The sequence below is a fragment of the Phalacrocorax aristotelis genome, chromosome 6 (genome assembly GCF_949628215.1).
Source record: "Phalacrocorax aristotelis chromosome 6, bGulAri2.1, whole genome shotgun sequence".
NCBI classification, from domain to species: Eukaryota; Metazoa; Chordata; class Aves; order Suliformes; family Phalacrocoracidae; genus Phalacrocorax; species Phalacrocorax aristotelis.
In genome coordinates, this window is record NC_134281.1 from 51,774,242 (window position 1) to 51,788,053 (window position 13,812).

General features: G+C 54.7%; 1 protein-coding gene across 6 annotated transcripts in view; it reads right to left on the reverse strand.

Annotated features, from left to right (window-relative positions):
• Positions 1–13,812, reverse strand: part of SZT2 (SZT2 subunit of KICSTOR complex) — a 59,128-nt gene that overhangs the window by 15,774 nt on the left and 29,542 nt on the right. For 4 of the 6 annotated variants that reach the window (XM_075097862.1, XM_075097861.1, XM_075097859.1 and 1 more), the window contains exons 31-54: positions 13,599–13,680; positions 13,179–13,460; positions 12,676–12,814; positions 12,313–12,429; positions 12,135–12,198; positions 11,567–11,752; positions 11,158–11,496; positions 10,828–11,017; positions 10,350–10,424; positions 9,994–10,132; positions 9,637–9,757; positions 9,268–9,397; positions 9,000–9,152; positions 8,784–8,886; positions 8,291–8,408; positions 7,948–8,059; positions 7,372–7,490; positions 6,803–6,967; positions 6,081–6,165; positions 2,390–2,578; positions 2,071–2,268; positions 1,536–1,705; positions 1,184–1,350; positions 640–737 (exon numbers count right to left, since the gene is read on the reverse strand). In XM_075097862.1, the coding sequence (XP_074953963.1) occupies positions 640–737; positions 1,184–1,350; positions 1,536–1,705; positions 2,071–2,268; positions 2,390–2,578; positions 6,081–6,165; positions 6,803–6,967; positions 7,372–7,490; positions 7,948–8,059; positions 8,291–8,408; positions 8,784–8,886; positions 9,000–9,152; positions 9,268–9,397; positions 9,637–9,757; positions 9,994–10,132; positions 10,350–10,424; positions 10,828–11,017; positions 11,158–11,496; positions 11,567–11,752; positions 12,135–12,198; positions 12,313–12,429; positions 12,676–12,814; positions 13,179–13,460; positions 13,599–13,680 (3,541 nt within the window). The remainder of the gene's footprint in view (positions 1–639; positions 738–1,183; positions 1,351–1,535; positions 1,706–2,070; positions 2,269–2,389; positions 2,579–6,080; positions 6,166–6,802; positions 6,968–7,371; positions 7,491–7,947; positions 8,060–8,290; positions 8,409–8,783; positions 8,887–8,999; positions 9,153–9,267; positions 9,398–9,636; positions 9,758–9,993; positions 10,133–10,349; positions 10,425–10,827; positions 11,018–11,157; positions 11,497–11,566; positions 11,753–12,134; positions 12,199–12,312; positions 12,430–12,675; positions 12,815–13,178; positions 13,461–13,598; positions 13,681–13,812) is intronic. The other 2 variants (XM_075097863.1, XM_075097860.1) reach the window with 1 other exon arrangement.

The following is a 13,812-nucleotide window of genomic DNA, read 5'->3' on the forward strand; positions in this document are numbered from 1 at the left end:
ACACTGAAATAAGCCCTGGTTTCAGGCTCTGGCCTGAAGTGGGACCTGGACCAAACTCCCTGCATGCCCTGACCATGGCAGTTTACTCCCTCACTTATTCTTTGTTCCCTGGCTTACTCCTCATCAGAGGAGGAAGACAGCTCTATCTTGCCAGCAGGAGGTGTGAGGGGATGTACGAACACTGAAGTGAGAGGTATCCAGAAAGCAGCAACAGGGCAGCCACACAGACCCAAACCCAACCATATGAAGGGCATCCCTCCTCCTCTCCCTCCCTGCAGGAGCAGGGGTCTCCCATGCAGCTTCAGAGCCCCAGAGCATGCTGCAGAGGCTCAGATCCTCCCTCCCTGCTACATCTGGGAGTTCCTTCACTACTGCAAGCTCTGGACTTGGAGCATGGCAGATACAACCACAGGCCTTAGGACGTTTGTTCAGGTGCACAGAGATACATCCCCAGACTCCTGCCACATCTTTGTAATGCTGATGTTGGCCTTGAGACCAATGGGATTCTGGTGAGGTATGGGGAGAGACAGGGGTGTAACTAGGTAGAGAACAGCAAGGGATGAAGGTGGATGGCTTGGAACTCTGCGGAGAAAGCCCATCCCCCGCCCATCTGGAGGACCTGGGACCTGAGATACATACCCAGGTGGTTCATGAATGCCATCCACTGCTGGCAGGTTTGATTGAAGAGTGGGTGCATGGTACCTACATCCCCTTCTTCCAACTGGCAAGCTCGGCGCCTGGGAAGAGGAAAGGGAAGCACAGTTATATCAGATCAAAGTCAACAGCAATAAAGGCACAAAGGTGCAATGGTCTCTCCCCACCCAGCTTCAGAACAGATCCCAAGGAGCCCCCTTTTTGGGTCGTTACAGCCCTTGAGCTTGGTCCCTCTAGGTCAGTAGCCATAGGGGCGTCAGGTGTTGCGCAGGGCCCTGCAATGCAGGGAAGGGATCTCTGGCAGGGAGAACCAGTAGTGTTCCCAGCAGCACTCCAGCAATAACAATCAACCCTTTGTGTGTGGAAGGCAGCTCCCCTAACTGGCTGTGTAAGGGAGAAACTGCAAGGCAAGGTGATGTGGTCCAGAGGGTTAAGGTGCAGCCAGAGCCAGCAGGATTTCAGGCTGCAGAGTGCTGTACAGATGCAGGGGAACAACACCCTGGCTGCCCAGCCTGCAGGCTGTGCTTGCCTCTGTGCCTGTTCCAGCTCAGCTGTGGCTGTGGCCCGATCTTGGCTCAGATGCTGCTTGACGCTCTCAGTTTTGTGCCGCCGCCTTGTGCGAGCCTCTTCTGGTCTCTCCAGCACAATGTCGTCAGTAGTTTTGGGGCTGCCCAGCTCTGAGGACTCTGCCTTGCTCTAGAGAGAAGGAGGTGAGTTAAGGCTGTGCACATGCACAGCCCAGCTAATGCCCTGATCTTGAAGCCCCTGCTACCAGCCCAGCCTCCAGACCCCAGCCAGATCCCTCCTCTCCGTTCCTCCTGGCCTGATAAACCATGAGGACTTACAGGCCCTGCTCCCCACTGGTCCCTCAACAACATTACCAGCATGTCCCAGAAGCTGCGGCGTCCCAGCTTGCTCGTGGGTGTCACTGGCTCCCCGGAGCTGGACGAAGGGGCAGAAGTGAAGTGCAAGGGTGGAGGACAGCTCCTGCCAGCCCCAGTAGTGGTCAGGGCCAAGCCTTTGGTCTCTGACATGGTCCTCCTTAGGCCTCCTGTGGAGACAGAGCAAATCAGACTCTCCAGAGCCTCTCACTGCGACACTGCTGGTATCCCTGTGCACCTCACTGTGGCTGGCCAGAGCCTAGCTGGAGAGAAGGGAGAGAGCCCTCAGCACACCCAGCAAAGTAGATTCAGTCTTGGGGATCAGATAGATCTTTAAATACCTCTTCCAACCCTAATTTCTGTAATGCTTCTTCCCTGAGACATCACACAGTGCAGCTTGCAGAGGGGAGAGTGGCTTCCTCCCTCCCAGCCCCCTCAGCCCCAGTTCCCCTAGCACAGCCAAGCTCCCGCAGGGTAGACAGGAGGAGTGAGGCTGGCTGGGGGCTCAGGGTGGCTGTCCCAGCCAGGCTCTCACCCACAGAGCTCAGCTCCTCCAGGTCCACAGCACCCAGGGGACAGGCAGCTTCCACGCAGAGTGGGGCTGGCAGCACGAGGAACTCCATGACGGCATCGCAGAGTGCGTGGCGCAGGGCCCCACGCAGCTTCTCCGACAGCTGCAGCAGGCTGATGTTGCCCTTCTCCCAGATATCCAGGCGCACCAGCACACGGGGCTCTGTGGGGAAAGGGCAGTCCTGTATGGCTCTGCACTCCCACGCTCGCTGGCCCTCCTAGGTGACCCAGGGGATGCAGAGGCAGCAGGGAATTGGCAGCTTGTGGCCTGTTTCACTCCCTACCTGAATGTGGGGTGCCAGCCTCTGGCTGGTACCTGCTGACTGCAGTGAGGCTTTCGAAGTCGGTGTCCTGCAGCAGGCCCACGATGGGTGAGGACAAAGGCAGCTTCAGAGGGTCAGGCCTCTCCCCATGGAGTAGTGAGGTGGGACTGCCATGCTCATCCACGAACGTCAGTGCAATACATGCGATTCCTGTGGGGGAGAGCCCGAGAAAGCCTCCGTCAGTCCAGAACTGGGTGCACCCCTACAAGCCCTGCCTACAGCCTGCCACTCCACACCTGGGGCTGTTGTGTCACCACTTGGGTTGCACAGTGCCATGTGGCAGGCAGGGCCCACAGGAAGGGATGCAGCCAGGGGAGCAGAGGCTAACTGTGCCTGTGGTGAGCCAGGGTCAAAGCATGGTGTTTGGCACAAGGTGTCCCCATCACCCCGAGAATGTCACTCCTTGCAGCATCACAGCAGCTTTCGCCTTGTCCTGCAGGAACCTCCTGAGTTGTCCAGACCCACATGCAAGGCAAAAATATCTCCATTTGCTCCAGGAGGGCCTTTATGCAGAGAGATCCAGGATGGGGCTCACCATCCCTATCCTCTTAAGGGACAGAGTACAGAGCCCAAGTACTGTCCAGCAGCCCTCTCCAGGCTATGAAGGACCTCAAGTCCCTGCAGAGGAAGGCTGTATAGATGACACCTTTTTGTGGACTACACTTATGGCCCCCTCCCCACTGTACAAGACCTGATCTTGACGCCTCCTCCACATACGCCTACCAGTAAGGCTGGTGACAAAGAAGGTTGACACATACTATTAGCCTGGAGTTGCTGCAGAGTAAAATTCAGGTCCTGCCTGCAGCCTCCCTACACCGAGTCCTACACACTCACAACAGGACAGTTCAGAGGTGCAGAGCAGCAGCATGGTGCTTGCTCCACAGCCCATGTGCTGAGTGCCCCGGGCCACGCAGAGGGAGAAGCTCTGCTACAGACCAGAGTGGAAAGAGGAACTCTCTCCCCATGGCCCAGCTAGCTGGCCAGGGCACCAGGGAAGCAGCAGTAGGGATGTAGTTGTGAGGTCCAAATCCCACACTGTAACCCTAGATGCTCCCACCCACTTTCCCTTGACCAACTAAGCCAGCACTCAGGTGACTGGATGGTAAAGTTGCCCCAACGCTGCCAAAGAGTGATGTGTCTGGATGCAAATCACCTCAGCCTCACAGCGTTGCTGAGCCCATACTCTGCCTTTCTCCATCCTAGCAAGGATGGGAGTGACACCATGCTCCGCTGCCACAAAGCAACCAAACTGCACCTGACTGGATCCACAGCACCGTGTGCAGGATGGGTGCCCTCCCTGTGCTGAGACAAATCCAGCCCCGGCAGACTGTGCCCAGGTTTAATCAGCAGCACAACCACCTGGCCTTCATCATTCCTAGTGAAGCGTAAGCTCTGCAGCAACCTTTCCTCTAAGACATGCCACATGCAAGGGAGAGGGGACTGGGGTGGAGAGTGCTGCTCCCAAAGGAGAGAGGTGGGCTTTCAAGGCAGGGGGGCAGCTTCACTTGCACTCACACTGAGGAAAGGGAATTCTACGCCTATGAGTACCCCTCCACTTGAAGAAAAGTACAGAAGCTGCCTTATCTCAGCGGTGCTCTGCAGCAGGGCCTGACAAGTCTTCTCCCCAGACAGGCACAGGAACAACCCTTTATCCAGCAAACAACGCAGAAGTTTATAATTTCCTCAATATCAAGGATAGAGGGGACCAGGACTTCACCCAGAAAAGCAAATGTGCCCTACCTGACAGTGAGTATGAGCTCTCTCAAGCAGACTCTCTCTCTTTAAACAGTAGAGAGTACAAAATCCTCATCTGTCTGGCTTGACAGTCAGCCCTGGGCCCACCAGAATGACATTGGATGTTCATGCGGGTAATTGCAGAATAAGATGCAGTTATTCCCCTCTTCTTCTCCCACAAAAACTCCCACACTGAGCCTTTTTAGCCTCCCCCTCTCTGGCAGGTTGCCCTATCATATCCATTCCTGTAGCTCTGTTTTGCTTCACTCCGTCTCAGGCGAGGACACGACAACAACCAAGCACAACGTTCCATGTCCTCGTGCCAGGACATGTGCTCTAGGGAGGGAACACCCACGGCAGTGCTTTCAAGCAGGCCAGGTCAGCAGCTGCAGGAGCAGATACCTCACTGGCACATGCTTCCGGAGACAGAGCTGGTTTGCCAAGCAAGTGCCAAGCACTCAACATGCTGCAGCTGGGTAAGTCCCTTGGGGTGGAGATGATGGCTGCCCCTGCCCCGCCAGCAGAAAGGCTAGCTTCCCCACTGCAGGGAACAGGGCTTCCAGTCTTGTTACAGGAACACAGAGAAACTGAAATGAAATTACTAAATCACAGGTAAGAAACAGGTAAGAAACTGAAGACCTGAGCTCTGGGTCTAAGGGAAGAGGTAAGGTAGCATGAGCTGCCAAGGACCTTACTGCCCAGAGCACTGGAGTTTGGCTACATACTCATCCGTTGCATCCCGCAGAGAGGTGGGGTGCTAGGTAACTGTTACCCTCCCATCTGTGAGGGACTCTGAGCCCCCTCTGACTCAGGCTCACTGAAATACAAAGTACACGTCCAGTGGTGCCTGTCCACTCTATCTCCTTGGCATGCAAGAGAATACCCCACCCCAGGACACAGCCACTGGGAGAGTGATGATGCTACACCCTGAGCATGAAACCATGGCTGAAGCATCATGATCCATCTTCCTCAGGGAGACACCTGTTTGGACCTGTGGGGGAAAAAGGGGTGAAGGACTTTTGGAGTTCATTGCTTGCAAGCTAACAGGGCAGCACATGGACCCTCAGCAGCCAGGGACTGCAGATCTGCCATCTCAGGGCAGCAGGTTCTGTTTGCTCATTTGTCCAGCCAGCAAGAAAGAGGCGGCTCAGCTAAACGGGGACACATACACAAACACACAGAGGAGTCAGAGCTGAAGCCACAACACAAGGAAAACAAGAACAGCAGGGACCAGAGGGGCCAGGGAGCTACACGGGAAAGTGAACCAGAGTAATACTTGGAGCCACAGGTGCTACCTTGGAAGTGGGAGAGTGGAAAGAGGTGCTGCACAAGGTCCGACATGGTACCTACATAACAGAAGAACATTCAGACGGTGCACTAGGGACACAAGACACATGATGGCCCAGTGACAGACCACATGGCCTGGACAAAACACGACATGACAGCCTGGTGCAGGATGGGCCCTATCCAATCCCTCCTCCAGCAGTCCAGAGAAAAGAGCAAGGATATTGCCCCCACAGCCCGTGCTCAGTTACACGCAGCATTCAGCTACCCCTTGACAGCAAGGTTCCAGCAAAAATTGTCCCTACTCCCCGCTCCAGCCCCAATGAGCCTCTGTAACCCACACTTACTGAGGTCTCGCTGTGCCTTGCCCCAACAGCTACTGCAACCTACAGCTCCTTCCTACAGCAACAGGCCAAGCTCAGCAAGTTGCTCTGTGGGAGGCCTTGGCTCACTCCACCACACATGCAAGGGCATGCAGTCCCCCAGGCACACACCCTGTCCACCTCCCAGCCATTGGAGGAACACACTGCCCCAACACTGGCCCTCCTCAGTCACTCAGACCTCTCCAGTGTGGGAAGCGGCTCTCCCATACACAGCCCCATATCCTGTTTCAGAAATGAGTTGAGTGTGGTACCTTTGCCACCAGTGCCTTGGCCACCTGGCTTGTTGTACAGATAGAGATCCTGGTCAGGGATGCTCCCACTGTGGTTGAAGTAGTGCTAAGGAGAGCAAGGAAGAACAGTGACAGAGATTAGAGAATTTGCCTTAACTGGAAGCAGAGGCCCATGGGTGTGCAAAGCTCATCCCCAGACCTGTAGCAAGCAATCCAGACATACTTAAAACACTTGCCAGCACAGCCGTGGCCACTGTTGGGCAGAAGGACCCTCCTTCAGCTCTGTGCAGGGTTATACAGCACTACGCATCTGGCCTCATCTTCTATGCTTGCTATGGCCATGCTGAGGCGGTGGGTAGCTGCTCCCAAACTTTAATTAACCCTGATGTTTTGGTCCTTACATCTGAGGGAGCCTTGCAAGTAGCCAAGCTCGGCTTTGCAAGGGGGTCTTCTCCCACGCTCCTGAGAAAAGACTGTGGGCATGAGCTTTGTGGCTGCCGCTTTTGCAGCAAGTGACTACTTGTATCAAAGCAAGGCCTGTCCAAGTTTATACTGGGCCGAAAAGGAACTGTTGACTGCTCACGGTCCTGTGAAACTCCTCCAGACTTCAGTATTCAGTGTCAGTTCCTCTCTGACACTACATGGCAAAGCTAGGAACATAATGACTCAGCTGCCCCAACAAATGCCCCCTGCAGCAGGTAGAAGCTCGGCAGACTGCTGCCCCAACTCGCAGCCCTCCTCACCTTGAAGTGGTGCTCCACGTTGCTGTCAGTGTACTTTGGGGTGTGCAGGAAGATGAGCAGGTTCTGGCGCAGATAGTAGGCCACCGCATGCAGCCAAGGCAGGGCAGAGGGTGGCAGTGCGAACTGCAGGACCTCTGTGGGTGGTGTCCCAGGGGGCTGGATAAACTGCAAAGAGAAGGCTTTGAAACTCAGCTGAGACTAGCAGAATACCCTGGGGCTCTGATACTGGTCCAAATTATGCCAACTGGTTATGCGAAGGGAGAGTGTGGTGGTTGGAACCCAGGTCCACAAACAGCACCCTGAGACAGAGGTGGGCAGATGTTCCAGGGGTATTCATAGGGAGGCCCTGCTGTGCTGAAAACCCCAGCAAAGGGGATCTGCCACCTACCCTGGCACCCACACAGCATACACCTCGGTGAACACTAGCCTGGCAAGCACTGAGCAGGGAACGGGATGCAGCAAACTGCCCTGGCCTTCCCTGCCCTGGGGCAGGAGAGGCCGAGACAGATCAAGAAGCAGGGAAACGTTTTGGGCTCTGGGGTGAGCAGAGTAGAAAGCCAGTGACGTACCTCCACATCTGCTGGGGTCAGCTTGCAGTTCCGCACCAGCATCACAGTGATGATATCCAGGGTGGCCTCATCCAGGCGTCTACGTAGCACTTTCACCAGCTCATCTGTGATCTCAGGCCCTGACAAGTAAGCAGGGATACAAGCAGCTTTTTCACCCCATCCAGTAAGAATGGCTATAGCCACCCCTCCTTGCCTGTTCAGGATGAGCCACCCTCACAATCACTTTCCACAAGGAAGATGCCTTTCCCCACCATCAATTTCTTCAGGCATCTTTTTCTACCTGTACATGATCACAAAAGGCTGCTGGTACAGCAAGCAAAGACAAATGCACTCCTGCATAGGGAAAGTCGGCATAAGCCACCCAGTCTGCAGGAGGTTTCACTGTGGGCCATAGATTCTTTCCTCACATTCCCATCCAGACACAACGGAGAGCAGCTCTGGGGTAAGGAAAAGCAGCTGGTTCAGGAGGGAGATACCTCCTCTGCTCTTCTAAAGCAAAGAGGGCAGGGACTGAAACTCTATTCCTCTGCTTTGCACCAGCACAGTCCATCTGCTGCCAGGTGCTGTAACACTTACCTGCTGGGGCAACACCATGGACCATCAGCTGGATGTGCCTGTCTACCTGTCCCACAGGGCGGGTAGAGTCCACACTACGGCACGAGCCTGAGTCCAGAGAGGAACGAGAACCCTGGAGAAGCAGAAACAGCCACATGTGAACAGTTTTCCTGTGAATTCTAGATCCATCATTGCCTTGGGCTGTCAGCAAGGTCAGGCAGAACCCACCCACTGCTGCCCCACTCCACACATCTATAATATAAATTTTATCCTACACAAAATCCAGGTTCCTGGAACTACTAAGTTCCCTCCACTCCTGTGACCAACAGCACCAATATCCACTCCCAGAGAGCTGCAGACTCACCGTTAGATCCTCAGTGTAAATGGGCTCCTGGCTGCGTGTCAGTGCCAGCGAGCGAGATGCTGGACTAAGGACGCTCTCTGCTTCCCACACCTTTCCACTGTAGGTTGTTTCAGTCAGTCTGAATATAAGAGAAAGACATGTCAGTCCCAATTCCCAAGGACCATACCTCCACAGAAGATCCACATCTTCCTTGCTCTCCCCTGTGCACTTTCTGGGGATTATTCCTTACCATATGGAGCTTGTGGAAAAATTGCTGTCTGGCTCCCTCAGAAAAAAAACCATCCTTTTCCCTCCCATGTAAAGGTTTAGCGCAGGGAAAGCAGGAGGGGCCTGGCTTAAGCTGACTGAATCATCAAAAATCAGGTATTTGCTGGTTGGGTCATAGCAGGGTCCCTGAGGCTGAGCAGACACTTTCTGCCGCAAGGAGCTCTCAGTCTGGTGTAACACATGTAGCAGGGCAGGGTCAGGCCAACAAGTCATGCTGGCTTCTTACCGGAGGTAGAAAACAGATTTAGTGGCACGTTCCTGGTAGACAAACATATTCTTCCTGTTCACCACAGAGAAGGCGTTGAGCACCGAGCGAAGTGCCTGGATAGCTGTGGGCAACGTGGGACGTTAGCTATCCCACACACCCTCCTCTGGCTTGCCAATCCAGCCAGAAGCCAGACTCTTGACACGCAAAATGAGGGGGAACCTGGGCTGTACACACCTCGTGAGACTCCCATGTTGGGGCCCATCTTGAGGCGCGAATGCACATGGATGAGTGTGCTCCACACAACATCACAAGCGAAGTGCCCTGGCATGAACTGCATGGTGGCAGCCAGGTAGTCCCGGGGCTGGTAGCTCTCCTCTACAGAGTAATCTACAAAGAACACAGGACATAGCTGGGGCCGTAGTGTGGAAGTCACCATCTTGTTAGTCACCCGCGGGCAGACAGTGGCGCTGCCGCTGAGGCATGGCCAAGGGCATATTCATACCGTCTGTGGGCATGACACGCTGCCTGTATGAAGTATAGGGTGTTTCACTCTTCCAGATGTCCTCTTCACTTTCTGCCACCAGTAATGAGTTGCATATATGGCTGTCATGCAGGTCCTGCAGCAGCAAGCGCTGCAAAGAAAAGATTGGTTCTGTTGCTTGCACAGCCCACAGAAGACAGCACTGAGAAGGGCTTAGGGCTGGACTGAGTCCCTTTTCCTTTGACCCCCAAGCTGAGACTCCACCAGCTGAACTGGCTCTCCTGGCTCTCCTCTGAGCTGGGCCCAAATCAGAAAACCTCCAGAGGTCCCTTCTCATCTAAGCCATCTCATGACTGGCAGCTCTGCCTCTGCCCACTGCAGATTTGTTACCTGATTGACAACCCTGCAGATTTCACTGATCTTCTTCACCACCACCTTGTTTAGACTCTGGCACTCTCCTGGCTGCTCCTCTTCTGTCTCTGCTGATGCTGCCTTCTCCACACTCAGGCTGCTTTACAGGAAAGGGAAGAGAGGGGTCAGCAGAGCACCTGAACAGTGCCTGTCCCTGTGTGCTTGGAGCAGGAACACAGTGGGGAAGGGTGGCTGCTTTCTCTTTAAAGAGCACCAGTCTAGTCCTGCAGCCTCCCACCCACATAGGGCAGGAAGGAGATCCTGTCTGGAGATGACAGAGTATCAACAAGGTCATGGGACAGAGAAGCCATGGCCAGACAGTGGGACCCTCCTTACCGTGTGTGGTAATAGACCTCCACTCGGTCCTGCTGGATTTTTATGATGAGCCAGAAATCCGGCATGAGGGGACACCTGGGTTCCTGGTCGCTCATTAGCGCCTCCTCATACTCCGAGTCGCTGCTTCCCCCATCGTAACCTGCAATGTGTCCTCACTTCAGTGTCAGGCTGCCTGGCAAGCCAGCTTCCTCCCTGGGCACAGCAGGCTCTAGGAGACCAGAGCCATTCACAAGCCCTGTCCTCAGGTTCAGGGGTTACCCCAGCCCAGGCACACAGTTCCCCATGATCACACACTACCACATCACTGCCAGTGTCTGCCTGCACGCTGTCAGTCACCCCAGCCCTGGCCGACTCACCCAGGTGGTCAGAGTCCATGCTGCCCTGGCTCGACACGAGGCTCTGCACGCGGCTGGGACGCTGCTTGCTGGACCCTGCAAAGAGAAGAGGGGTTTGATCATGAGAGCACTTGCTAAGCCCCTTCACATGACCCACCTGCTGGAGAAACATTACACCACAGGACAACCAGGCAGCGATTGCCATGGGGAGGCAGTGCTGGGGAACGGGGTTCTCGCAGCCATTACTGGAGTCACCAGGAACTTTGTGACATTAGGGATATCAGTGTGGCAGCACAGCCAAGTACCCTGGGTAGTGTTAAGCAGTGAATTACCAGCACCCTGGCAAGGAAGAGACCAACAGTGCAACACCACCAATTCTAATGTTTAGGGACTGGAACAGCAGTAGCAGTCATGTTTCATATGCCACAGCCAAAACAGGGCCCTTCCCTTAAAAGCTCCTGAGGCTGAGGTACATCCTGCCCACATTCACAGCTCCTACCTTCCCTGCCCTGTGTTACAGAGTCAGCCAGGCTTGCTGCAGATGGTGTCACCAATGGTGATTTCTCGCTGTTGCCCTTTTCAGAGGATGAGGATGGCAGTGACTGTATGGTTGTCTCTAGAGCTGCCTCCTCCAGGGAGTCATGGCCAGGTGCTCTGCTCGGCTCAAGGCTCAGTGCTTCTCCTGAGACCTGCACACAAGCCAAGATTGCAAAAATAACCAGAAAAACGGGCACCAAAAAAAGTCCGATCATACTCCTGTGTCCTTCTACCTTCTGTCACCAGAGGGTTCCACAACTTCCCACCAACAGACCACCTCAGTCTCTCTCACCTCATCCTGTGTGTGGCTGCCTCCACGTATGGAGTTTCCTGTGTCTGGCACAATGCGCGTCTCAGTCTCTGGCCACCCCCAAAGACCCTGGGCTGCTTCTGGGAGGATACAACTTGTATGGTGTAGCTCGGAGCCCTCTGCCTCTGCTTCACTGCTCCCCTCCTGGCCTGCCTGGCCCAGGCTTGTCCTGGTACCCCCTCCAGCTGGCTGCTGCAAGCAGGGTGTCTCCGAAGGGTTTGGAGCTGCCCGTCTAGAGTGCATGCGGCTGATGGAGATGTAGTGGTAGTCGCTTCCTTCTGCATTGAGCACGTAGCCTGGCAGAGCCATTCTTCTGAACTCCTGAAACACACGGAAGAATAAGCATCCTGCTAGCTAAGTGTGTGACATTGCCTTAGGGCTTTCTCTTTACCTCCTTGAACTTCTCCAGAGAGTGCTCAGGTCCAAAGACAAACTGGAGCAGCACCGCCTCACTGTGGCAGCTGGGCCGCCCCTTGGAGTTATAGATGTGGGTGGCCACTCGGTGCAGGATGGAGGTGCTGATGACCTGTGAGTGGCGCAGTGCAGACACAATCTCGTCATCCAGGAGCCAGCGAATCTGAGCAGAGCAAGGACACAGAGCAAGACCTAGGTGACCAGCATTTGCACAGCTGCCCCAATTCTGATCCAAATCCCAACAGGGTGAGGGCAGCCCCTCTCATCACCTGCATCACCTCATCTCCTTCTGAATGTACCTAAGAAAAGGTCTTTTGAAGAGAGGTGTGACTGTCCCACCCCAACTGCAGTAAGAATTTTGTCAGGGTAATCCCACACTTTTGGGGAGTACAAGGCCAATGACCTGTGTGATACAGCAAGGCCTGAAAGTCACTTCAGTTGACAGAGGTTGCAGCTTGGAGCAGGTTAGGAAGTGTGGAACAGCAGTTGTGTGCTGTGCCCACACTGGTCCAGCTGGAAGCAACAGGTAGGCAAGGCTGGCTTACCTCATTCATAGTGGCTTCGATAGCCTGCCTGTGCACTCCGGGGAGGTTGGAAAGAGCAGGGTGTCTAGGAGTGAGAAGAATAATCAGCCAGTCATTCTCATTCATGCAGCCACCACAGTGCAGACCCTTGGCAGCAAAAGGAGCCCATGAGGGGCTTGCAACACCTGCAGTGCCGTACCTCTCATCTCCTGTGGACGGGAGCCGTTCCAGGTTGTGCATGATATCCTCATCCGAGCGAAAAGAGGATGGTTGCCCTGGAGAGCGTGTGAAGGACACGCTGCTCTCTGAGGTGCATCTGCCACAGGAGAGAGAGCAGGCTGAGAATCAGCTTTTGAGCCAGAGAGGATAAACAGACACAGGCTCCAGAGAGCAAAAATGAATCTCTAGAGAAGGTGAGCCCATCTTGGAAAAATCTTAGCTTCCTTAGGGCTGTGGGAGGCTCTGTGAGAGAATCCTGAGCCTCAGCACGTGGAGAGGAGCTGAGACTGGCTAGCTGGGATGGGCAGGCAGAGGGTGAGTGACTGGGCCTCTTTCCATCTACCTGTTGTGGAGAATGTCTGCATTCACAACTTCCACCTCCAGGGGCAATGTCAGCACAAAGATGTCCAGGGTCACACAGAGGTCCCCCAAGTCAATAGTGTTCAAGTCCTGGCAGCTTTCCAGGCAGCCCAGAACTTCCCCTGAGGAGAGATCACAGACTAAGGGAATCAAGCAACAAACAGCTCTGCTTACACACAGACACAGCCTGGTGGCAAGTACAGAGACTGCAGGAGGTGGCTGTCCCACACACCTGGATAGGCTCAAGAAGGCCACCGTCCTCCATGATCCTTTCAACCTTCCAGGACCAATCCCACAGCAAGTGGGAGACCTGGTGAAAAAGCCCTTGTCTGATGCTGGGAGACCCTGGGGGCTCTGTACGGGAAGCACTGGTCCAAAGGGACTACTGTTTAGGACACAGCACATTTGTTCCAGGGGGCTGCTCACCCAGCAGGGACCTGCAGAAGCCCTACTGCCCTTCAACCCCACAGCAAGGCTTGCTCTTACCTAGACAAGTTGGCAGGGACTGCACAGGCATGGAGCTGTGCTGGCTACGCAGCTTCACTGAGCAGGTGAGGTGTACAAAGAGTGGGGGCATCTCCTGCTCCAGGAACTCTTGTTCATTGAGTGAGTCCCCTCCCAGCACACTGAAGGAGTCATCATCCTGGTTCACTGTGTTGGAGTCTGAGAGGGAATCTGTATCTGGGAACTCATGTTCCAGCTTCTCACGGTACTCCACCTCCAGCTCTGGGTCACTCTCTGTGGCAATGCAGCACCCAGACACAGTTCCTGTTGACACAGGTTCCCTGTTAGCAAACCAGGCCAACGTCCCCAGAGACCCCACCAGATACAGTCAAGCTCTGAAAGGCATCACTGAAGTGAGACTACAGACACTTTCTTCTCCAGGACAGAGGAAGCAAACGTTACCTTCTTCAGCTGCCAGTTCTGCCTCTGATCCCTCCATGTCCTCACTGCCTTTCCTGTCTGCCTGATCCCGACTTGCCTCTTCCTGAGGTGGAGAAAGGAAAGGCAGATAATAGAACCATGCCAGGCAGTGAAGCAGGCTGTTGATGGCCTCCCCCAGGGGCTCAGTCTATCCATGGGTCTGCCATCCCCAAATTCAGATCTGACAAAGCTACTT